This window comes from Mobula birostris, chromosome 4 (assembly GCF_030028105.1).
Source record: "Mobula birostris isolate sMobBir1 chromosome 4, sMobBir1.hap1, whole genome shotgun sequence".
Lineage (NCBI taxonomy): Eukaryota > Metazoa > Chordata > Chondrichthyes > Myliobatiformes > Myliobatidae > Mobula > Mobula birostris.
Genome location: NC_092373.1, coordinates 73,980,683 through 74,006,597, shown reverse-complemented (window position 1 = coordinate 74,006,597; position 25,915 = coordinate 73,980,683). Strand labels below are relative to the sequence as shown.

General features: G+C 41.4%; 1 protein-coding gene across 2 annotated transcripts; it reads right to left on the bottom strand.

The window, feature by feature from the left end:
- Positions 1-384: 384 nt before the first annotated feature.
- Positions 385-25,621, bottom strand: LOC140196417 (hepatic and glial cell adhesion molecule-like). 2 transcript variants are annotated; one of them, XR_011885708.1, is made up of 8 exons: positions 25,539-25,621; positions 20,339-20,429; positions 19,903-20,256; positions 13,733-14,011; positions 11,047-11,208; positions 6,664-7,348; positions 2,324-2,500; positions 385-1,132 (listed from the first exon to the last, which is right to left on the bottom strand). XR_011885708.1 is itself a non-coding variant. In XM_072255580.1 (6 exons), the coding sequence occupies exons 2-5, from the start codon at positions 20,355-20,357 to the stop codon at positions 11,093-11,095; spliced, it is 768 nt and encodes a 255-aa protein (XP_072111681.1). In that variant the 5' UTR covers positions 20,358-20,429; positions 25,539-25,621; the 3' UTR covers positions 4,140-7,348; positions 11,047-11,092. The 2 variants fall into 2 exon arrangements, 1 of the variants encoding a protein (XP_072111681.1); XM_072255580.1 differs by lacking the exons at positions 385-1,132; positions 2,324-2,500 and having other exon boundaries at positions 4,140-7,348.
- Positions 25,622-25,915: the final 294 nt, after the last annotated feature.

Here is a 25,915-nt window from a genome sequence, read left to right as displayed (position 1 = left end):
CTCTCTGGAGCTTCATTGTATTGTGGATTCTGATTGTTTTGATACAATGAGGGATGTAGAAGTGTCTTGTCTAATGTCACTCTTAAATAATCTGTTTGCAGTCTTCCTCCCTCTGTTTATATGCCTCTACTCTGCCTTTGTTCCCATGGAAAATCTGCAATAATTCTAATTACATTTAGTTTATGGCAGATGTTAAACATTCAGTTCATTGGTTACTAGTAAAGCTAATCTACTGAGAAATCCTTGATCAGTTGGGACACTTAGGCTGCAAACACTGATGAAGAAATATAAAGACACCAAACTGATCAATGCTTGGTAACATCAGTTCAGGAAGTGCATATAAACCTTTCAAAGAAATAATCATTGATGTAATATTTTACTGTAATCATTTTTGGCACATCAGTAGATCATCGAGACAAAAATTTATGGCAACTTCCAAGGATATTCATGAAGCAATGAACAGAAACACTGAAATAACACTGTGGGGGGGGGGGAAGCACATGTGTTTGTTGAGAGTATGTGAACCTCTGGGGTAATGCCTTCTACAAAAGCTATTTGGAGTCAGGTATTCCAATCAAAAGATGAGATTGGAGTTGTGGGTTATAGAGGTGCCCTGCCCTATAAAAAAGACACTAACCTGTGTTACTGACAGAGCCTGCTCTTAAGAAAGATCTGTTTATGTGCTCCATGCCCCAATCAAAATAATGTCCAGAGTACCTTAAGAAGATTTGTAGTGACGCACAAAGCTGGAAAAGGCTACAAAAGCATTTCTAAAGACCTGAGTGATTGTCAGTCCACAGTAATAGAAATGGTCTACAAACTGAGGAAATTCAGTACTGTTGTTACTCTCCTTAGGAGTGGGGGCCCTGCAAAGATCACACCAAGAGCACGTGTAATGCTGAAGGAGGTGAAAAATAACCCAAGGGTAACAGCAAAAAGACATGCAGAAATCTCTAGAACTTGTTAAAGTCTCTGTTCATGCATCCGCTCCAAGAAATACACTGAACAAGAATGGTGTTCATGGAAGGAAGCCAGGGAGGAAACCACTGCTCTCCAAAAAAAAAACATTGCTGCACATCTTAGCTTTGGAAACGACCACCTGGATGTTCCACAATCCTTCTGTGACAATGTTCTGTGGACAGATAAGACAAAAGTTGAACTTTTTGGCAGAAATGCACATTGCTATATTTGGAGGAAAAAAGGCACTGCACACCAACACCAAAACCTCATCCCAACTGCAAAGCTTGGTAGAAGGAGCATTATGGTTTGGGGCTGCTTTGCTGCCTCAGGGCCTGGGAAGCTTGCAATTGTTGAGGGAACAATTAATTCAAAATTGTATCAATAAATTTTACAGGAGAATGTCAGGGTAGCAGTCCATTAGCTGAAGCTTAATAGTCATTGAATTATGCAACAAGACAATGATCCGAAAGACTGGAGTAAATCACAGCAGTATGGTTTAAAAAGAAGAAAATTTGTGTTTTGGAATAGCTGAGTCAAAATCCTGACCTTAATGCTATAGAAATATTGTGGAAAGACCTGAAGCAAGCATTTCATTCAAGGAAGCCCATCAACATCACAGAGTTGAAGTAGTTTTGTAAGGAGGCACGGCCTAAAATTCCTCCACACCGATGTGCCAGTCTGATCAAGTTACCAGAAATGTTTGATTGAAGTTATAGCTATACGCGTAGGTTACCCCCAGTTACTGAAGGCAAAGGTTCACATACTTTTTCCAATAAATACATATAATATTGGATCACTTTTCAATAAATGAACGAGTGTAATGTATTTTTGTGTTATTTATTTAATTAAGTACTCTTCATCTAGTTTAGGACTTGTGTGAAGATCTGATCACATTTTGGGTCATATGTATGCAGAAATAAAGAAAATTCCACAGGGTTCACAAACTTCCCAGCACCACTGTAATTATATGAAGACAATTTTCACCTCAGCATATTTAACTTCTCTCTAAAGCAGGGTTACACAAGACAACTTGGTTGGCCAGCTGAAAGACCTCAGATGATTCACAAAGCAATGAGGGAGAGGCAAGTATTGTACCTGGGAATTTCTGGAGATATGGTGATGAGAAGGGTGATTTCTGAAGCTGGATCTAAAGTAAGATAGTAAGGGAAATTCAGCAATTGATTACCAGTCCGGGGTGAAGCACATCATTCATGGAGCAGATGATTTTGAGTGGTGGGGAATGGTATTTGTGAGGGATATCAGTGGTGACAATAAGTTAAAGAAGCATATAACTGGGGGGAAATGGATGCCTTGTACACTGCACTGTCAGTGGTCCATTAGCTTGAAACGAATTAATGCTTACCCTGTTTCAGAGTTGAGAATTTTCCAGAAGCTGTATGGGTCAGTGTTGTTGCAGTTTGCACCATCTACAAATTGCAGAAGGCTTACTTGCACAGTAATAGCAGAACCACCAAACCTATATCCTTAACCACCGGAAGACCAAAATCAGCATTCAGCAATTGTATAGGAACAGCACCATCTGCAGGTTTAAAAGTCACATTTCACAGATCATGCTCCATTCTTCTTCAGAAACTGATCACTGTTCTTTCAACATTTGATGTGAGTATGGACAACTCTATAGGAATATGGGAATAATGAAGCTCACACCCAATTTATCATGGAATTGTTGGTAATGGCAATCGGTGCTGGTCCTGCCAATGACACCACTCCAATATCTGAACTTTGAACAAAAGTAAATGTGCTCTGCTCTTGTCACTGTGCATGGCTGCCAGTATCCATTGCCACCATACATTGTTGCCAGAATTAATTTTTACCTGTGGTCTCTTCTTTTTGCAACCCCAAATTTTAGTTCAACCCCATCACGTGGTATCTGATTACTTTAGGACTGATTTTAATAGTCTATAATGTTTTGGGCCCCTTATCTAAGAAAAGGTGTCCCGGCATTGGAGAGGGTCCTGGGGACGTTTAGGAGAATGATCTCTGGAATGAAAGGGTTAAGCATATGTGGAACGTCTGATGACTCTGTGCCTGTACTCACTGGAGTTTAGAAGAATGAGAGGGGATGTCATCGAAACTTATTGAACGTTGAAAGGCCAAAATAGTGGATTGGACAGGCTACTTCCTTTGGTGGGGGAGTTTGGCACCAGAAGGCACAGCCTTGGATTAGAGGGACATCCATTTAGAATGGAGATGAGGAAAAATTTCTTTCACCAGACAGTGGTGAATCTGTGGAACTCATTTCCAGGGATAGCTGTACAGGACAATTCATTGGGTATATTTAAGGCGGAGTTTGATAGGTTCTTGATCAATCAGGACATTGAGGCAGAATGGAGTTGAGAGGGATAGAAAAGGTGGGGGGCTTGGATTTCCAGCATCTGCAGATTTTCTTGTTTCCTACAGTACAGGGTTTCATTTTCACTTCTTAACTGGCTCCCATACTTCATCCTACCACATCTCCCAGCAGATCAGCTGTGAATTGTATTAACTATCCATACAGAATATTTTCACCCATCTTTGGCTGTCAATTTCAATCATAACATTAAGTAAATCAGAATCCAAGAAGGTTTTCCTCAAATAGTTTAGAAGAACAGGAACATCCCATTCTAAGTAACCTTGGTTTGTCTGTACAACTCTCGCCATCACAGGTGACATTTGTATAGACAAACAAAGTTTATTTCAAAATACTACCTGGAGTGAACAGGAGACTACTGGGTCTGTAAATTCTGGCACCTATTTATTTATGATTTTTCACAACACACACTCATTAATCTGCTCACACAGTGTAAAAGGACTGTAAGACTTGAAATATAGTTGAAAATCAAAATATAAAGCCACAGATGATGGAAATCTGAAATAAAATCAGAAAATGTGGAAACTGTCAGCAGGTTAAGCAGTAGAGATGGTGAAAGTTTTAGGTTTGAGAACATTCATCAAAGCCTGGACCTGAAAGGAAAACTTTTTATTTCCATTAATGTTGGCTGATTTGCTGAATGTTTTCAACAGTTTCTATTTGAATATTTGAATGTAGGCTCCATATAATTCCTAAAATTGGTGTATACTCATTGTTGTTTTTAATGGCCAACTTGTGTCGCCCAAATGAGAAGTCAGAGGCAATATTATGACACTGAGACATACTCCTTTTAATGGCAGCATCAGAGTACAGCAGGCGTTCTGTAGCTTCAACAATTGTAACCTCTGCTGCTGAGTCTATGGAGTTTGCACATTACCCCAGTAACTACTTGGGTTCACACAGATACTCTGGTTTCCTCTCACATTCTAAAGGCTTGGTGTTATTAAGCGAACTATCATTACTGTAGGTGGGTGACAGGAGAACTGGGGTAGAGACTTTGTATGTGAAAGAACACCTTGCAAAACAACGAAAAGCAAATAAAGAAATATTTAATGTTAGTCCAATATCCAGAAAGATGGGACTCACCACATGAAAACATGTAACAATAAAGTTCTTAATGCATGAAAATAATGCAAATACATTTAAATATAATTCATTTTCTGTGCTCTCTAGTTCAGTAATCTCCTTTCTTATCCTTAACTCCACAAGATTACAGTTTGAACTTCTGTTCAAAGTTTTTATTAATACAACTTTTCTGGACTTCTAGTGACTTTACTAAATTTGTGTTACTTTTGGAGTTTACAATTTTCTCTTCTGAATGCTTAATTTGGAATGGGAATAATTTTAATATCATTCTGTTAGCTGGCATGACATCTGGGAGATGGAGGGATCTTGGCTAAGTTTCAGAGCCACTTATGACCTCCTACCCACACCCTAGAACCTGAACCAGTGGTGGGGAGAAGTGGTGTCAAGCACCCGGATCACGAAGGCACATTTTAACAGGATGCACCACGAGCCTCACCCAGGGGCGGTATATTTAGCGGCATAACCAAGTTCTCAGACAGCTGGCATCAATCTTGGAACAGAAGCGAATCATCACAAATGCTCTCCCACAAACATCGGCAGGAAGTGTCCACATTACACAATTTGTACCAGTAGGCCAACCTCCAGAGCACCATATAACATCAAAAGATGTAAGCGTTCTGCAGGTTGCTCGGGATTAGAAAATGGATGTGGACTTGGAAAAAAAAAGCTTGTGTTTCCCCCAGACATTGCAGCTACAACACTCCAGCCAGACACGGTCCTATGGTCCACAACAGCCAAGCTGGCATACGTTGTGGAATTGACAGTACCATGGGAAGATGGTGCCGAAGAAGCTTATGAGAGGAAAAAGACCGAGTACTCTGAACTGGCAACTGAAGCTGCCCAGAATGGCTGGAAGACCAAGATTTTCCCTGTAGAAGTAGGATGCAGGGGATTCGTTGCTACACCTACGACCAGGCTATTGAAGAAGATGGGGGTGAGGGGTCACTCCCTCTAACAAGCAATCAAGTCCTTGTCAAATGCAGCAGAAGAAAGCAGCAACTGTATTTTGATTAAAAGGAAGGACAACAACTGGGCTGCAAAATGAAGACAGGCGGGTATGGAACGGAGGTGGATGTAACTGAGACACCAGGTAGCACCGTTGCGCCCTCTGGAGACGTCGTGGGCTTATCAACGAAACGTCAAAGAAGGAGGGTGCCCACCTGATGACCCCGATGACGTACCTACCCTCCCTCCTTGTCACCACTCCAAACCCACTGCCTACATCGAGAGTGCCGACTTACCATAGGGATTGAAACATCAAGTCCTAGTAGCTCTACTGTCAGTTTCCAAATTTTATTTGTGCTATTCTATTACCTGCAATGCTAAAAGTAACAATTTCCAATTAACAGGAATTCTGCAGATGCTGGAAATTCAAGCAACACACATAAAAGTTGCTGGTGAATGCAGCAGGCCAGGCAGCATCTCTAGGAAGAGGTGCAGTCGACATTTCAGGCCGAGAATTAACCTGGCACTGCTCCATACTTCTAGAGCAATCCCATGCCCCTTGATCCCATGAAGGACGCTGCATTGGAATTTTCTTTTTACCTATGTATTTATTGAGCCGACTTTCCCTTCTTGCCCAAAGTTAACTTCTTTGTCTTTGATAAGTTTTCAAAATTGGAAATTGGGAGGAAACCAGAACACCTCTGTAAATCCCACAGGTGTCAGGGAGAGCAGGAAAACTCCACACAGACAGCAATGGAGATCAGGATTGAATCCTGTGGCACAGGTCCTATTATTGCACCAATTTGCTGTCGTCTTCAAAATCATAATTAAACACTTTCATTCAATTATTCTTTTTAAATGATTGATTTGCTTGAGACGAACAGAATATGTAATTTTTAAAAAATACATTAATACAATTTTGTATTTTAAGAGAATAAGACAACACTTTACAATTTTACTGCCATAAAGTATATTTGATTTATCATGGTGGGGTGGCAAAAATTTAGAAACCATTGAATCAGCCTAACCAAATTCTTCCTGTGTCTTCACTGGCTAGTGAGCAGATGAGTAAAGCAGCCGATTGGGTCTAACCTTGGCGTGTACATCTGACCAACATGATCTCAAAAAGACCTATGAAGCAAAATTCTAAAACATGGCAACTGAACAGTGAAGGCAATTAACATAGACACAAAATGCTGTGAAAGAAAGTGTAGATTTGGCTTTCGATCACATTGTTTTCAATATGTCAGTAATGTGTTTGCAATGGTCCAGTTATAGAGGATAGGATTTCAAAACTTTACCTGTTTGGAAAGCTGACTGGTCGTATTTGATGGATGGACTTTTTTGTTAATGAAAGTGGTGATCCTCAATCCCATTTTTTTGCATTAAGTTGGTGACTAACAATTCCAGCCCTATGGTTTTGTGTCTGGGTGTGTGTATGCATCATATTTTATCTCAACAGAGTCAAATTAGATTGTTATTCTTAACATGCAGATGTGCAACATGGAAAAGCATTTCAGTCCTATGATGCAAATGAACATGAAACTGCTGATCCACATTGGAGAAACATGCACACAATCAGCAACAATATCCTCAGGTTAGGTGAGATATGATTTTCTTCATGCGCTGTAGTTTGCTTTCAAAAGTCTATCTCATCAGGCTTCTCATCAAACATTAATATTTGCTGAAGAATGTGTATGTAGATTGCTGGTTTTGGGTATTAACTTCTATTTAGTTATCCAATGTCAAAGGTATGAAATCCATTGTCAGCGGAAGCATGGAATATCACTGCAGAACAGAAGTCTTGTGCTATTGATTCTCACTCTTCATCGGGTCAGACTGAATTAATTACTTCTCATTTTAGTTAAGCCTCTTACATAGACTCAAACAGTGGAAGTGCCATTTTGCAGGTATTGAGTAGAGTTTAGCATGAGGCAGATGTGGCAAATCCATCTTGGCAATTTTCCTTCAGGCCCTTGTATTACTCTGAAAAATATAAGGGCTTTATCTTACTTTTTATTTTGATATGCAAACAAACTGCAAGTATACAGCTAATTAGCTGAAGTGTTCCTGCCTTCCTCCTCATCTAATTGTGGCAAGACAGGGTGCTACTCTTTTCTCATGATTGGTTTTCAGTATCTCTGCTGCTTTGCTGAACCTCTTGTACATGTGTATGTAAGTAAAATATTCCCTCCTGCCCACAAAGTAAAGCTTATAAATTCATATTCCTTTATTTTCAATGTTTTCATAGCACAATTAATGCACCACTGAACTAAGAAGCCTATTTGAAATCTTATTTTGGTACAGTTGTGACACGTAAGGATATCAACCCATGTATTGGTAAACTATCGGGGGTTGGTGAAGAAATAAGTTATAGAAAATTTATAACTCATGAAACCTTTTGGCCAGTGAGTCAGATGAAAAGTACCAACCCACATCCACTAGGAGTACTGTGCTCAGTTCTGGTCACCTCATTACAGGAGGGATGTGGAAGCCATAGAAAGGGTGCAGAGGAGATTTACAAGGATGTTGCCTGGATTGGGGAGCATGCCTTATGAAAACAGGTTGAGTGAACTTGGCCTTTTCTCCTTGGAGGGATGGAGGATGAGAGGTGACCTGATAGAAGTGTATATGATGATGAGAGGCATTGATCGTGTGGATAGTCAGAGGCTTTTTCCCAGGGCTGAAATGGTTGCCACAAGAGGACACAGGTTTAAGGTGCTGGGGAGTTGGTACAGAGGTGATATCAGGGGTAAGTTTTTTTACTCAGAGTGGTGAGTGTGTGGAATGGGCTGCCGCCAATGGTGGTGGAGGCGGATACAATAGGGTCTTTTAATTAGACTTTTGGATACGTACATGGAGCTTAGAAAGATAGAGGGCTATGGGGAAGTCTAGTAATTTCTAAGGTAGGGACATTTTCAACACAACTTTGTGGGCCGAAGGGCCTGTATTGTGCTGTAGGTTTTCTATGTAATACCAGCACCATTGTCCTGGCTTAGATGGTGGAAATGGATTTTTTTTGATCCCCTTTCCTTATAAAATGAAAGCTTCAAATTGCATCTTTCAAATATCTAATATTTAACAATCCTCCTAAAAATCCTCAAACAAGAGAAAATCTGCAGATGCTGGAAATTCGAGCAACTGACACAAAATGCTGGAGGAACTTTGCAGGTCAGGCAGAATATAAGGTGTTGTTCCTCCAACCTAAGTGTGTCTTCATCATGACAGTGGAGGAGGCCATGGATGGATATATCAGAATGGGAAGTGGAATTAAAACAGGTGGCCACGGGGTGATCCTGCTGGTTCTGGCAGATGGAGTGTAGATGTTCCCTGGCCTACTGAGTTCCTCCAGCATCTTGTGTGTGTTGCTCCTAAAAAATCCTGGTTGATGTAATGTAACTGTCTAGGTTTAGCTGGTATTAATCAACTTTGAATTAGTATCTAGGACCAGGAACGAATCTGAAACATGTTATCAAAATAAGAGATACTAATTGGATGATTTTATTTTTCATAGGTAATATTCCATTCACATTATTAACATTTGAACTGATTTAATAAGAGATCATATTCAAACAATAGCCTGAAATAACACACAGAAAATGCTAGAGGAACTCAGCAGGTCAGGCAGCAACAATGGAGATGAATAAACTGTCGACATTTCAGACTGATAACTTTCCTCAGGACTGGAAAGGAGGGAAGATGCTAGAATAGAAAGTTGGAGGGGGTGGGGGGGTGGAGGAGGAGTAGGGGAAGGAGAAGCAGCTGGGAGATGATAGGTCAGGCCAGAGGTGTGGGAAAGGTGAAGGGCTGGAGAAGGAATTGATAGCTGAGGATTATGGACATATTAGAAAGGAAAATGGATGCACTCCAAGGGGAGTTGATAGGCAGGAGAGGAGAAGTAGTAAGAGGCCAGGGTGGGGTATAGGAAAGAAGGGAGAGGGGAAAAAACTACTGGAAGGAGAAAGCAATTTTCGTACCATCAGGTTGGAGGCTACCCAGACAGAATATGTGGTGTTGCTCCTCCACCCTGAGAGTGGCCTTGTTCATGCGAAAGACATGTCTGAACGGGAATAGGGTTGGAATTTAAATGGTTAGCCACTGGGAAATTCTGCAGGGGTGCTTGACAGAGCAGTTCCCCCCAATTTGTGTCTGGTCTCACAATGTAGAGGAGTCTGCATTAATGTCCTCAATAGTGAAATGTTGCCTCACCTGGAAGGACTGTTTGGACTCTGAATGGAGGAATGGGAGGAGGTAAATGCATAAGTGTAGCATATCTGTTGCTTGCAGGGATATGTGCCAGGAAGGAGATTAGTGGGGACGGATGAGTGGACAAGGGAATCACGGAGGGAGGGATCCCCAAAAGCGGAGAGTAGGGAAGAGGTTAAAATGTGTTTGCTGGTATGATACTGTTGAGGATGGTAGAGGTTGTGGAGACTCATGTGTTGAATATGGAGGGACATGGGGTATCTGTGAGGACAAGTGGAACACTATCACTGTTAAGGTGGCAGGAAGATGGGCATGCACTGGTGTTTGGGAAATGGAGATGCAGGTAATGGCAGCATCAATGGTGGAGGAAGGGAAACCCTGTACTTTGAAGGAGGAGATCTGAAAACTATCTGGAGTTGATTGATTGTGTCAAACAGCATCTGGGGAGATAAAAGATAATTTTTCCGGCAGATTCTTTGTACTCCAGGCTCCAGTATCTGCAGTCTCTTTCCAATTCAAATTTATTGCCAAGAGTACGAGTACATGTATGCAAAGGAGCAATAAGGAGCTTACTTGCAGCAGCATCACAGGAACATGGCATCATATAATCAGTATTCACGAGAAACATAAAAGCATTAAACAAACATTAATTTATACACATTTTAACAAGAAAGAACACAATTAGAACAAAAGACAATTTTACTGCAGAGTGATTGTAGTGTTGTTAAACTGCTGTGATTGTAGTTTTGCCAGTCGGTTCGAGAGCTGAATTGCTTAGTGGCAGTAGCTGTCCTTGATCCTGTTGGTGTGGGACTTCACATTTCTGTACTTCCTGACCACTGGCACTGTGCAAAGATGGCATTGCTAGGATGGTGGGAATCTTTCATTTATATTGCTGTCTTGAGTTGTGCCCCCCCCCAACCATAGATGGCACCTACAGCAGGAAGGGATGTTCCCATGATGTATGAAGCAAAGTCTGCAGCTCTCTGCAGTGCCTTGTGTTCCTGTACGTTCAGATTGCACACCACACCATAATGCATCCGGTCAAGACAGTTTCAACAGGATGTCTGCAGACATTTGTTAGTGTTTGGGGGCAGGCCGAATCTTTAGTTCCTAAGAAACTAGAGATGCCGGTGATTTATTTTGTTTCTGTTCAGAAATATTAGTTGTGCTTCTCTTCACTCCACACTGGTGGTATGATAAAAGTTTTTAGATTGCAAAAAAAGCTGATGCTTTTTCCATCAAGGGAGAGTGAGGGGAGACCTGACAGACACAGAATCACGTAGGAACTAGGTAGGGTAGATAGGAAGATAAATTGTTTTTGTGCATTTTGCTTATAATTTGTAAATATAAAATGACTTATTTAAAAAAATTATCAAGAAATCAACCATTTCTGTTAACATTTACATGATTTGAAATGCAATATGCAGTCAAGACTATATTATGAAATCTTACAATGTAAGCATTAAAATACCCACCCTTGAACTAATACTGCTGTCTTGCAGTTGTATCCCATGATGGGGATTATTCTTTGTTTCCTTTATTGCCAATGGCCTGTTTTGCTTTACAGCAGATGAACATGATTAAACCTGCAACTAAGGGCAATGTTGCCGCAAGAAAGAACGAGTGACATTTCTGACCTAAAATAGATCAGAGAATATTTTTGTAACAGTGCTTTGATTGAAAAGCCATATTATTGAGCTCCAAAAAAAATGCTCAGAGAAGATGGAAGAGGCTTGTTAATCCCACATGGTCTGTATGGAGGAGACGTAAATAAATGGAGATGAAGGAAAACTCAGCAAGAGAAAAGGGGAGGTAGAACAATTCATACTGGGGCTATGAAATAAAGACAAGAAATATAAAGCACTGCAGATGTTGGAAATCTGAAATAAGACCAATGCTGGGTATTGCTGTTTAGGTGACAGTTTGAGTTTATAGCAGGACCAGTAAAATATTTTTGGTAGTTTGAAATTGTTGAATTTGATCCTCAAAGCTGGAGGATTGGATTGCTTCAGGTTGGAAAATTACCTGTTATTGGCAAACTTGGATACACTACATTCTATACTTTATTTTAATCAGATCCTGCCAGTTGATTGCCCACTATCTCTATTCTTTCTTTCCTATTTTCTAATTTAAGAAAAGAATATGGGAGAAGGAGGCCATCAGTAGACCCTTCAAGCCTGCCCCACATTGCTGATCTATGCTGGCCTTGCCTCCTCTTGTTAGTTCCTCATATTCCTCAATTCCCTGATCTTACAAACAAAATGAACTGGCTGCCTCCACCTTCTGGCAAAGAGAATTTCAAAGATTCACTGCTGTCTAAGAGAAGATATTTCTATATATTTCAGTTTTAATGACTGGTCCCTTATTTTGCAGCTATGTCCTTGTGCTCATGACTCTCCTACTTGTGAAAACATGTTAACATGTATTCTTTCAAACCTTTAGGATTTTGTATGTTTGAATAAGGTTGCCTCTCATTCCTTCAAACTCCAAATTGCTTCACTTCTCATTTGACAATTCACACATCATAATTTGGCCAACCTCAAAATCTACAGTTTAAAGGATCCAAACAGTGTACAGATTTCCAAATGTAACCTCACCAACAGACTGCATAACAATAGCAAAGCCTCCTATTCTTAATCTTCAATCTCTTTTCAATAAAAGCTATTTATTTATATGCTATTTGCTGCCTTAACTACTTGTTGGACTTGCTGGCTATTTTTGTGATTAATATATTGAGGCACTTCGATCCCATTGAGATAATCCACTCTTTTTATATCTCTTACCAAAGTGCATAAGCTCATACTTACCCACATTAAATTCCATTTGCCAGGTTTTCACTCAATCACTCCTTGAAATATATGCCATTGCAGAATCATAATGTCTTTATCTCAGCATGCATTTCCATCTATTTTCACATCTATTTTAAACTTGAAAGCTTTACATTTTGCTGCCTCGAGTTTGTTCCATCCTCAGGTTCAAAATCACTTTTCCACCCCTCTTTCCTAAGATTAATTTCTACAATAGTCACAAACCTGATTCTGAAGCTTCAAGAGACTGATTTTTTCACATTAACTACCTGGTATCTATTTTCCATTCCCTCGTGTCAACTAACATGTAGGAAACTGGTAGTTCCCAAGAAATGCCAGAGAACATTTTCAAGCGAATTTTAAAATCAAGTGTTAGAGCAGGGAGTGTCCTTAAGCAAGCTTTGAAATAAAGTAAAATCATGAACTTTTAGGGCAGATGACCAACAGCTTGTTCAAGGAAATAAATTTTAAGGAATGACATAAGAACATAAAAGTACTAGAAACAGGAGTAGATCATTCAGCCCTCACACCTACTCCGCCTTACAGAGTGATCAAGGCTGAATTTTCACCCCATGCCACATTACTCTTGGTTCCCTTAGTGTCCGATAGTCTATCAATCTCTGACTTGATTATACTCACAACTGAGGCTGCACTGGTCTTTGAGATGGAGAATTCTGAAGATTTATTAGGTGAAGGAATTTTAAAATTAAATCCTGCATGGCTGAACCCTTTAGGTGGAGACTATGTGATACTTAATTTTCTAAATACCCTATCCTGTATCTACCAAGTCAAATCCAGTGAAAATTTGGAGTATTTCAACAAGATTACCTCTATATTTTACTTTAAGAGAATACAGAGATGGTCCTTGTAATGTAATTTGCCTATTGCATGAAGCAATCTGGTGAACCTTTGCTATACACTCTCCCTGTTACAGGTCTATGCTTCTGTATAAAGGGAGAACAAACCATTTTGTAGTGTTCCAGCTGCAGCCATACCAGGGCCCACCACTAATACTAAAAGGAAAAAGGAGGAAAAAAGATCTTGAGAAAGTTAATACTTAGACTGCCATAAGCAGTGTTAGTGGAGGATCAAATAACATGGGCTGCTCCAAAAACAGGAGGAGAGCACTTCAGATTATACTGCGAGGAACTTACAGGAGTAGGGATAAGTAGAAAACAAGTTGAAAATGGTAAGTTAGAAAAGATTAGAGCTGGTAACAGATAATAATATAGTTTGGCAAACTCAGGTGTGAAGAGTGAAGAGGACTTTTTGTGGGTTTCAGATGAGTACACATTGATGGACCAGAGACTTGTCATGAGTGCAATCCATAGACAGATGTAGATTTAATACTTACATGCAAACTCCTTTCCATTGCACAGCTCTGTGATTGTCTGCTCAGTGCTTGCGTTACTCACTCTGTTCTTTGCTGTGCACCTGAATATGTATTTTTCCTCTTCAGTCACATTGCTTATCACCAGTTCTGGTCCATCAAAGGTTCCATTGATGCCTCCGGATAGGGATAGAATTCTCCAGTTGAATGAGACATTTATTCCATTGGAGGCAGAGCACCTCAGAGCAATATTTGGAGATGAACAATTCCCAGTTTTTGTTATCAGGGGCTTTGAAACCGGTTCTGAAAGAGTTAGAGGTTAGAAAAACATTGATGCCTGGGTTTCATCATTTTACTCTGTTGGAATTAATATTTAGAAGTGTGCAGAAATCTCTGGCCCAGGATCTGTAGTTGTAGGAATAGTAAAAGTGGGTCTATTCATCAGTACTTTTTTGTAAGATTGACAGCAGCTTCTGCATTCCCCAGAATTATATATAGGAATCTGGAGGTTGCTCACAGTGCTTGTTGCTGACGGTGTGAGAATGATCAACACAATCACTGGTTACATATTTTTAAAATCTGTTTTCCTTCTGTTAAAATAATGATGAGCTTGTCAGGTCACTCGTCTGAGTGCTACTGGTACCATGTAACCCAGTACTACCTGTCGCACGTTCAGGTGGTCGGCAACTAAACCGGCTCCCCCACCAGGCTTGCCTGCTGAGGAGGGTGGCTAGACACCCTACAGGACGAAAAACAAGACCTGTCAAAGGGCAAATGAACCCTCTCGTAGGGTTAACAGCCATCTAGCAGACACGCGTCGTGAAGCGCGGAAAGGGCATCCCTTGCATTGAAGCTTGGTCTGGCCATTCACTGCAACAGAACTTCCCCCACCTGTCTTGGACCCCACTATGCTGCTGGATCCGGGAGGGGATGTCGAGAGGGTGGGTCTGGACCTGTGCAACCCCCTACGCTCCTAAAATCCACTCATGCACACGCTGTTCCTTTCTGAGGAGTGGGGTAAACCCCACTAACTGATTGAAAGGAACCATCATCATCCTATGGGATGGATAGCCAGAGAGAATGATGAGCTTGGAGAGTTTAATGCTGGGCTGTGTCAGGGTTTTTTGCACAACAATCTTCCTATCCCTCAAATTAATTTTACGAAATCTGGAGGCTCACTCACTCAGCCCAATAGTCACAATAAAATATTTGAATGAAGATGTGGGCTTCAGGTACAAGATCAGTGATGAACTTCCTGAATATTAGAGTAAGATGAATAGATTGCGTGGGCTGCCTTTCTTCATTCTGAATGTCACCCACATTACTACAGGATGGCACAGGTAGCAATAAATTTGCTAACTTATTAGAATAAGCACAATCAATACCCTAATATGCTCTAAATCTTTGTACACAGAACTTTTCGTCCCCCCCCCCCCCCCCACTGGCGTCGAGAGAGTCAGGACTGTGCAGGTGTGTGACGTCGTGGAGGGAAACGAGGAAGATTTAAAAGGAACGCAGCCTTATATAGCGGGCAGTGGAGTTTGCGGGCTGCAGAGTGAGCCGGGAGCAGAGTGAAGGCTTAAGGGCTTTAGCTCAACAGGCTTAGGCAGAAAAGGGTGAGGCGAAGTGGGTATGGTTATTCATTTTTTTCCCCTGTTACTTGAAGAGGGGGAAGTATGAGTGTGAGGGCAGCTTGTTGTTCTCAGTGCTGGATGTGGGAGGAGGTAGAGTCTCCAAGCCTCCCAGACACCCACATCTGCGCCAGGTGTGTCAAGATGCAGCTCCTAAGCGACCGCGTTAGGAAACTGGAGCTGCAGCTCGATGATCTTTGTCTTATCAGGGAGAGTGAGGAGTTGATAGAGAGAAGTTTCAGGCAGGTGGTCACACCGGAGCCACGGGAGGCAGACAAGTGGGTCGAGGTTAGGAGGGGAAATAAGAAGAATAAAGTAATAGAGAGTACCCCTGTGGCTGTGCCGCTTGACAATAAGTACTCCTGTTTGAGTACTGTTGGGGGTGGGGGGGGGGGCGGGACACCATACCTGGGGGAAGCAACACTGGCCGTGCCTCTGGCACAGAGTCCAGCCCTGTAGCTAAGGAGGATAGGGAACGGAAGAGGAGGGCAATAGTAATAGGGGACTCAATAGTTAGGGGGGTCAGATAGACGATTCTGTGGACAAAGTCAGGAGACCCGGATGGTAATTTGTCTCCCTGGTGCCAGGGTCTGTGAGGTTTCTGATCACGTCCAAGAGATCTTGAAGTGGGAGAGAGAGGAGCCAGAAGTTGTGGTACATATAGGTACCAATGACATAGGTTGGAAAAGGGGAGAGGTCCTGAAAGAAGAATATAGGGAGTTAGGAAGGGAGTTGAAAAAAAAAGGATGACAAAGGTAGTAATCTCGGGATTACTGCCTGTGCCACGCGATAGTGAGAGTAGGAATGCAATGAGATGTAGGATAAATGTATGGCTGAGAGATTGGAGCAAGGGGCAGGGATTCGGGTGTTTGGAGCACTGGGACCACTATTGACGCAGGTATGACCTGTACAAAGGGGACAGGTTGCACTTGAATCATAGGGGGACCAATATCCTGGCGGGGAGATTTACGAGGGCTACTAAGGAGACTTTAAACTAGAATGGTTGGGGGGGGGGTGGGTGGGAGATGGAATCAAACTAAGGAGACTAGGAGAGGGGAGGTTGATGTAAGGGAAGAAGAAGAAGATAGCAAAGTTGTTTGCTCAATTAAGGATAAACAGATTAGGAGGTGGAGAGTTTCTTAAATGCATCTATTTTAATGCTAGGGGCATTGTAAGAAAGGTGGATGAGCTTAGAACATGGATTGATACCTGGAAATATGATGTTGTAGCTATTAGGACTTCTTCAGGACAGCTTTTGTTGGTGGAATAGGGTGAGGATGGCTAATTTCCATAGGTAAAATTGAACACAAGAAAACAGAAGGACATGGCCCATCAAATCTTCCCTGGCTTCTAATACAACCATGGCTGCCCCACCTGAGGCCTCAGCTCCTCTTCTGTGGCAATTCTCCATGGCACTCATTTCCCTGATCTTTCAAAAAATTTACCTCTCCTAATTGTATCCTTTGAGCTACCTTCACAACCCTCTGATGTAGAGAAACCCCAGGGATTTATCAAGAAGAAATTTCTGTGCACTTCAGCTTTAAATGACTGCAACATAACTGGTAGTTACTTTGCCTTGTTTGAGACTCTCCCGCTATTGGAAGATTTTTACCATCTATTCTCTCGTGCCTCTTAGGATTTTTATGCTTCTATAAGATCACCCTTCTTTCGTATAAACTTCAAAGAATACAGATTTTATTTCTCCTGCTGCAGGATCATGAACTGAGAGATCAACTAGCCCTCTAGCTCCACAGATCCAGTCTGGCCCATTAAGTTCCTCCAGTGGTTTGTTTGGTTTTTATCCTACTTTATTTGTGATAAAGCAATCTTTTAATCCTCAATTTAACCCATTGAATTTTCCTGGACTGCCACCAAAGCCAGCGTAGCTGTCAACAGTTTTGGGTCCCATATCTCGGAAAGTATGTGTTGTCCTTAGAGAGAGGCCAGAGAATAGTGAATCTGTGGAATGCTGTGCCACAGACTGCAAAGGAGGCCAGGTCCGTGGATATATTTAAGGTGGAAATTGATATTTTTCAGATCAGTCTGGGCATCAAAGAACATGGCAAAAAAAAAAAAAAAAAAAGCAGATGTATGTGGTTGAGTGGGATCTGGGATCAGCCATGATATAATGGTTATGCAGACTCAATGGGCTGAGTGGCCTAATTCTGCAATGTCTTATGGTCTTGTATCCTTTCATAAATATAGGTACTATAACTGTATGCAGAAGTAAAATACTTACCTATTTTTAAACTGCAAACCTCTTACTACAAAAGGCCACTACTTGCTGCACCTGTCTGCTATCCTTTGTATGAGTCCTGCACAAGAACTTGTAGATCCTAAACAACACACACAAAATGCTGGAGGAACTCAGCAGGGCAGGGAACATCAACGGAAATGAATAGATAGTCGATGTTTCAGGCCAAGACCCTGCTTCAGGACTGAGAAGGTAGGGGGAAGTTGCCAGAATAAAAAGGTACAGGAAGGGAAAGAGACCAGCTGGAAGATGATAGGTGAATCCAAGCAGATGGGGTAGGTCAAAGGGTGGAGAAGAAAGAATCTGATAGGAGAGGAGAGTGGACCACAGGAGAGAGGAAGGAGGCAGCAATCCAGGGGGAAGTAATAGGCAGGTGAGAATAGGTAAAGGTCAGAGTGCGGAATAAAGGTAGAGGGGTGAAGGGAAAATCTGTTAACCAGAAAGAGAAATCAATATTCATGCCATCAGGTTAGAGGCTACCCAGACAGAATATAAAGAGATTCCCCTCCAACCTGAGGGTGGCCTCACCTTGGCACAAGAGGAGGTCATGGACTGACACGTCAGAATGGGAATGTGAATTAAAATGTTTGGCCACTGCAAAGTCCAGCTTGTAGCAGATGGTAAGAGGTGCATGACAAAGTGATCACCCAAATTAAAATGAGTCTCTTATTGGGAGGCCACATCAGGACCACCAAACTCAATGGATGACCTTAGCAGATTCACAGGTGAAGCATTGCCTCACCTGAAAGTACTGTTTGGGGCACTGAATGGAGGTGAGGGAGGGGGTGCATGGGCAGGTGTATCACTTGGGCCATTTGCAAGGATGAGTGCCAGGAGGGAACGAATGGACAAAGAATTTGGGGAAGGAGTGATCCCTGCAGAAAATGGAGAGTTGGGGAGGGGGAGGGCAAGGTAAAGATGTTTAGTGGTAGACAGAAGTTGTGGAGGATAACATGTTGGAAGTGGAGGCTGATGAGGTGGTATGTAAGAAGTGGAACTCTATCACTGATAGGGTAAGCGTGGATGTATGGGAAATGGAGGAGTCTTGCCATCTTTCTCAATTCACAGTACTGTGTTTTGATTCACTTTACCAAAATACAGTACCTCACACTAGACTTCATTGCTGAATTTTCAAATGCTCACTCAACCTATTCCTATCCTGCTGCAGAGTACAAATATAATCTTCAGCATGCCCTCCGATTTATTTTGTCATTTTTAAATTTTAGTTAGGTGGAGTGTGAGTTATCACTTGTGGGTGAATACACATGTATAAGAGAATGGTTTCCAATTATGTGTATTGGACCCCCGTATAAATGGACCATTGGACTTGGTCTCCACACTGTCAAGTCCTCTGGTATCTGTTTATTCCCCTCCATAGATGCTGCCTGGTTCCCAAGGTTGTCATACCAAGAGTGATAGTGGGGATAAGCTCCCACTACCTATAAAGTGCTCCAAATAGTGTGCATCTCTAACAGCGTCTGACAACCAAGTCCAATTCTTGGCCTTCACTGTGGCTTAGCGGAACTGTTTCTACCGACAAGGGAAGGGGCTTAAGGTGGACCACTGGTGCCTCAAAACCAGTTCCTTCGGGCAGGTAGGGCTCATCAGCCTTGGATGGCAGCCAGCCTAGAAGGAAAACTTTGATTTGTAAACCTCTGTTACCTTGTGGCCACACCCACCCATGGGAAAGGATTTGTGAGTAAACCCTGAGGAAGAAATCTGGAGTCGGGGTCCCTAAGGCAGTTTGATATTGTTTGCAACTTCTCTGGCAACCCCTGGGATGACACTGGTGCCAAGCTCTATCAGTGCTTGCCCTTCCCTTGGACTACATCAGAGACGTGGACAGGGAGAACCCACCGCATGGGCAACAGCCGGTTCTTCAAATCTTCCCGCCCAGGCTTCTGCCCTGGAGAGGACGCTGTCCAGAGGCACAAACCCATGATCCCCTGGGATTGACAGCTGCCTATGCCAAGATGCTGCCTGACCTCCTGATTTTCCTCAGCATTTCCTGTGTTGCCCTGTGGTATTTGATGAGTAGCGACTACTACCTTTTAATACAATTTACATGCAGGCACTTCACACTGTTCTCCATATTGGAAGCTGCTCATTCAATCTGAGGAGCTACCTGAGAAGGAAATCCATCTTCTCCATATTTTTTCATCCCACATTCCTCCCACTGATACCCTAATTTTTGTCCCCAACCCACTCCCTATCTTCCTGTATGGTCGACTCCACCTTCATCCTTTCCTACTTCCCAGCTTCAACAAAACCCTGCTCTCTTCCTTTCTCTCCACCGAATACTTACTTACCAAATACGTGCAAGTCGTAGATCATTTTAGTTGTGCCCGGTGAGGATTTGTGGAAGCAGTCGATTTGGGTCTCGTACCGTTTACTGTCATTAACCCGCACATTGGACAGCACCGGGGAACCATTCGCGCTCCAATACAGTCTGTCCTTGTACAGCGGGTGCTGACTCTCAGACATATTTGTTCCCCGCGAGGCAAGGGCAGCAGCAACCGGGGATAGTAACAGAAATGTTACTACAAGTTGAGCTTCACACTGATTCTCCAGAGGGAAATGAACATCTTGTCCAACGACGGCATCAATGGTTGTATCGGGTTGGGCTGAGATTTCTGAGCCACAGAATGTGAGAAAATGGAGTGCTGGAATGGGACAGTGTATTTATATTAAAATGATGAATGTTAATATTTCTGAACAGTTAGCTTAATTCCCAAAATGTATTACCTGAAAGCACTTTAAACATCTTCACACTGAAGAACACCAATTAATTCTTTATATGTGTGCTCAATAGTCGGTTATGCTTAATAGTTGGTTTCTGCGGTAGGATGTGAAAAGGGTTAGTGTTTAAGTTCAACTTTTAATTATCTTTCAAATATACACATGTACACAGTCAAACAAAAGAGCATTCTTTCGGGACCAGGTGCCAGATCGTAAGATGAATTAGTCTGTGGAGCAAAATGAAATTATCGATTAACAACTTTATCTTTTTATGAGAATCTAAATATCTTATTGAGTTTTAAAGCATTTCATTTATAAATTGCAAAGCATTATTGGGCAGCAGGCGTAACAACACCATGCAATTGTTGGAGAATGCGAGTTTAGTTAATTAAAGGCACCAAGGAAGCTTATAGTCTTCTGTGCAAGGCAGCTTTACATCATTCAAAATATGGCAAGCCAGCCACCAAGTTGTGGTCACAGTTAACAGAGGCTCGGCTGTGCATAATCAGCTACAGACGTTTCCCTGAAGCCACTTTACCATCTGCACACACCTAGCTTCTCTGTTACATTAACTGCAATGTCAGTCCAATGTGATCATTTCAGGGATGTCTGACAACCTATATTTGAATTGGGCAGGTAATCTATTGTTACACTTTGTCAAACTCATGTGCGCTGATGGTTGACTATCCTAGTCTCAGGTAAAGAATCCACAAAAATGATAATTAAGGTGAGGATAATGCTCATATACCATCTGATTAAAATAATGCTACAGTCTGACACATGGAGAGAGAGATATAGTGAAGCAAGAGGGGCATAGATCAGGTCAGGGGAAATTTACTGCCTCTTTTATTCAGTCTGGGGCAGGTTTAGGCTTTTATCAGCTCTGTTAATCTGCTCAGACCACAATCAGTCAAGAAAGATACTTCCAACTTTCAGGGTAACAGGTCATTTAAAGTTGCACTTTCAAAAAAAATATAAGCAAATTTTCTTCAGTTTAGAGTCCATATTAAACTTTTATGATTAAATCTTTTAATTTTAAGCATGCATAAATATCAGGAAATCAGTTCCCATTTCTGATTTAATCTCGGAAACAATATAAACAAAAGTAAAATTAGTAATAGCAAAATTATTGTGAATTTTCTTGCTATGATCCTGATATTAATCCAAGCAAAGAGTTTAAACAAATTAACACCATAGCCAAAATAAATAGCATGTTTTTATCACCATCTACAGGAATACAAGCAAGTGTTTTGGGAGACTTATTTATCACTACGAATGTACAATTTGACCAGTTCCTGTCACATCTGTCAGGACAAACTCATTGGCGCAAGTGGATGGATAAATGTCAAGTATGTCAAGTATCATCACTGATGTCTTTTTTATGCCCAATATGACCAACATTCTAACACCTGATCACCAGCGTCCATTGGAATATAGTCCATTTTTTTTTATTAAGTACTCCTTTGTGCACGCGTATGTATGTTTGTTCTGGATGGGAGGGGGTTGTTACTACATCACTTACATAGAACAGTACAGCACAGCAACAGGTCCTTCAGCCCGCAATGTTGTGCTGAACCAGATAAAAATTATAAAACCCTAAAACTAATCCCTCCTACCTACACAATGTCCATATCCCTCCATATTCTACATATTTATGTGCCAATCCAAACAAAGGACTCTAATGTATTTGCCTCTACCACCATACCAGGCAACACATTCCAGGCATCTACCTCTCTCAACAAAAACCTTACCCTTCACATCCCCTTTGAACCTAACCCTTTTCACCTTCAAAGCATCTTCTCTGGTACTAGCCATTTCTACCCTGGAAAAAGATGCTCCCTGTTTACTCTAATCATGCATCTCAATCTTATAAACCTCTATCAGATCTTTCTTCTGCCTCGGCTGCTTCACAGAAAACAACCCAAGTTTGTCCAGCCTCTCGTTGTAGCACATGCCTTCTAAATGGGACAACATCCTGGTAAATCTCTTCTGCACATCCTTTCTAAAGTGGGGCAACCAGAACTGCATGCAAAACTCCAGATTTGGCCTTAACAGAGTTTTATAAAGATGTAACATAACCTCTTGACTTTTGAACTCAGTACCTCAACAAATAAAAGCAAGCATTCTATAAACCTTCTTAAACCACCCAATGGACTTCTGTAGCCACTTTCATGGAGCTATGAACTTGGACCTCAAGATTTCTCTGCTCAACAACACCATTAAGAGTCTTGTCCTTAGCAGTGTCTCCTTGCATTTGCCCAACCAATGTGCAAAATCTCTCACTTTTCTGGGTTAAACCTCATCTGTCATTACTCTGCCCATATTTGCATCTGATCTATATCGTACTATATTCTTTGCCAGTCTTCTACACTATACAGGACAACTCTTGCTATCATTCACAAACTTACATCTACATTTTTCATCTAGGTCATTTGTATACATTACAAACAGAAGTCCCAGCACAGATCCCTGCAGAACACTAATTACAGACCTCCAGCATGAATAAGTCCCTTCGACCATTACCCTCTGTCTTCAAAGTGCAAACCAGTTCTGAATCCAAACAGCCAATTCACCACAGACTCCATGCATACTAATCTTCTGGATTAGTTTACATGAACTTTTTCAAACATCTTACTAAAATCCACATAAGCAACACCCACTGCTCTACTTTCATCATCTCTCTTGTTACCTTTTCAAAAAGTCAATTAAGTGGGCAAGGCAAGACATGACCTGCCCTAGACAAAGCCTCAACGGTGTGCCCTAATTAGGCCATGGGTTTCCTAATACTCATATCTCATCCCTAAGAATTTTCTCCAGAAATTTCCCCATAACTGATGTGAGACTCACTGGTCTAGTGTCCAAGATTTCCCCTTGTTCCCTTCTTAAATATAGGTGCAATATTAGAAACTTGCCAGACCTACAGGACCTCAAATATGCCCAGAGAGAATAAGGTCAAGGCCCCCAGCAAACTTGTCTCTTGCCTCCCTCAGTAACTGGGGATAAATCCCATCAGCCCTGGGGACTTATCCATCTTACTATTCATTAGCAGACCTTTTGTATCCACCTCAGCTCGAACTTTCCAACCATAGTTTATGTAATTAAATATTCGAGCAACAATAGTGAACCAGAACAAAACCATAAGTTATTGTTGTTGCTCAGAGCTTAAATTTTAGAAACAATGCAGATGTAACATTTTTCCCGAGATTACACGAAGGCAACGACTATGTCTATTGACGAACCTGAGCAAAATACCAAAGGTTGCTTTTAAGGGTTTCAGAATAGCCATTACAGGGATGATTCTGCTCACTTAATCAATTTGTTCCACCAATGAGAACATGACAGTCTGATTCAAAGCAGCACACAAATTGCTGGAGGAACTCAGCAGGTTAGGCAGCATCTATGGAAATGAATCAACGGAATCAGAATCAGGTTTATTATCACCGGCATGTGTTATAAAATTTGTTAACTTAGCAGCAGCAGTTCAGTTATATAGAAAGGGAAAAATAAATAAGAAAATCAACTACAGTAAGTACAAAAATGTATCATATAGAGTTAAATTAAAAATAGTGCAAGCAGAGAAATAATATAAAACCAGTTCAATGTTCATTTAGAAATCGGATGGCAGAGGGGAAAAAGCTGTTCCTGAATCGCCGGGTTTGTGCTTCTGTATCCCCTTCGTGACGGTAACAATGAGAAAAGGGAATGCCCTGAGTGATGTGGGGTCCTTAATAATAGACACTGCTTTTCTGAGACACCGCTCCTTGAAGACGTCTCGGGTACTACGGAGGCTAGTGCTCAAGATTGAGCCGACTGGTGTTACGGCTTTCTGTAGCTTCTTTCGATCCTGTACCATAGCAGCCCCCCCACACCCCACCCTTCCCACCACCGCCAAAACCAAAAGTGATGCAACTGTCGGAATGCTCTCCACGGTACATCTGTAGAAGTTTTCTAGTGTTTCGAGTTGTCAAACCAATCTCTTCAAATTCCTAATGAAATATAACCGCTGTCTATCTTTGCATTGATGATACCTGGCTTGCTGAGTTCCTCCAGCATCTGCAGATTTTCTCTTGTTTGTCTCGTTTGTAGCCGCTGTCTTGCCTTCTTTATAGCTGCACCTCAGCGTCTTGACACTCGGGAACTTGAAATTGCTCACACTCTCCACTTCTAATTCTCCATTTCGCCTTCTCTGATGAAGCAGCCGACGTTTCGGCCGAGACCTTTCTTCAGGACCAAGGAAGGGGGTAATCGCCAGAATTGCGTGATTGTCTTCAAGAACAAGTCGCTCTCCTTTCTCAATAATGCAATTTACTAAGCACTATGTATTATTCAACGTTATTCGGCTTTTGATATTTTCGTCTATGGAAACATCTTTATCTTTATGCACTTAAATCATTTTATCCAGCATCTACCATCCACAAACATTAAACCGAAATTCTGTCCGAAGAGAAATAAAGTTCAACTACTGAGCTTTTTTTATGCACGTCTTACAACTTAAATACGAGAGGCCATTTCTATATTTACTTAGCATTTAACAGCAATACGCATTTTATAGCAGAAAACCTTTGAAGTAGAAAGTGTTCCCGATTATCTTCGCCTTTCATTGATATTAGATTGATAAATATGAAGCTGCTGTTTCAAACTGGAATCAAATCAGTCGAAATAATTACCGCCATTTCTCCTCTTAAAGTGTGCGAACGGCCCACCGATCTGCGGACGGAGCTTTCCATACCCGTCGGTTCCGTGACCACTTACTTAACCTAAAGACTACGTGCTAAAATACAAGGTGTTAAAAGCCATCTTCACGGACAGGGCTAAATAGAAACACAGGCATCACCGTGTAATTTAGGAATGTAATTAGAGATCTGATAAGTGTAGCTCTCCTGCAGTCGCTCATTTTCATCCCAAATAATTTTAACAACTTTTGACCGCACGTTGTAATCAGAATATACCTGTTACCCATACATTACAATTTGTTGAGCGTTTAATACACGAACACCTTGCGGTAAACTAAATAGTTTGAGATTAAAATTAAAAGAATCGTTTAAAGGTCAGTTCAAGATGTTTTCGTAAAACCTTCCTATTTCAGATAGTAGAAGGAGTAACGATAACCATTGCCAGAAAAACGACTAAGGCATTTCACCACATCCTGCAGGAAAATATATTTTTAATTTCTTCTTAATTATTCTCCTGATTTTCAATTGTTTACCTTATTGTAAACTCTGGATCAAATATTTTCATCAGGCGTCTTGCTGTTGTAATGCTTCAGCTTGCCAACGAAAGGTCCCGCTCCCGTCAATAGAATTTAACGTCGCATTACATTGAACAGGTATCGATAAGAATACATCAGAATTGCAGCGCGGTGTGACGTGGGCAGAAGTCTGACGGCCCACACTTAGCCTGCTCTATAAAGATTCCGAGCAGATGATACTGGAAAATAGTACGTGACACTCTCTTAAAGACTTCTGCACATGCTAGCAATTTGCCTTCTTGCCCGAGAACGATAATTTCAGAGAAAGACTTCTCATTACGAAACCCGCTCAGTACATGCAATATTATTTTAATTTCTATTATTCGGATCTTTTT

Excerpts from the sequence above, each read along its gene's own strand:
- LOC140196417 (XM_072255580.1), bottom strand. Across the intron at positions 14,012-19,902 it reads CTACGACTTGCACGTATTTG|AACCGGTTTCAAAGCCCCTG; the intron begins GTAAGTAAGTAT and ends TAACTCTTTCAG. Across the intron at positions 11,209-13,732 it reads CAATGGAAAGGAGTTTGCAT|GTCAGAAATGTCACTCGTTC; the intron begins GTAAGTATTAAA and ends GATCTATTTTAG.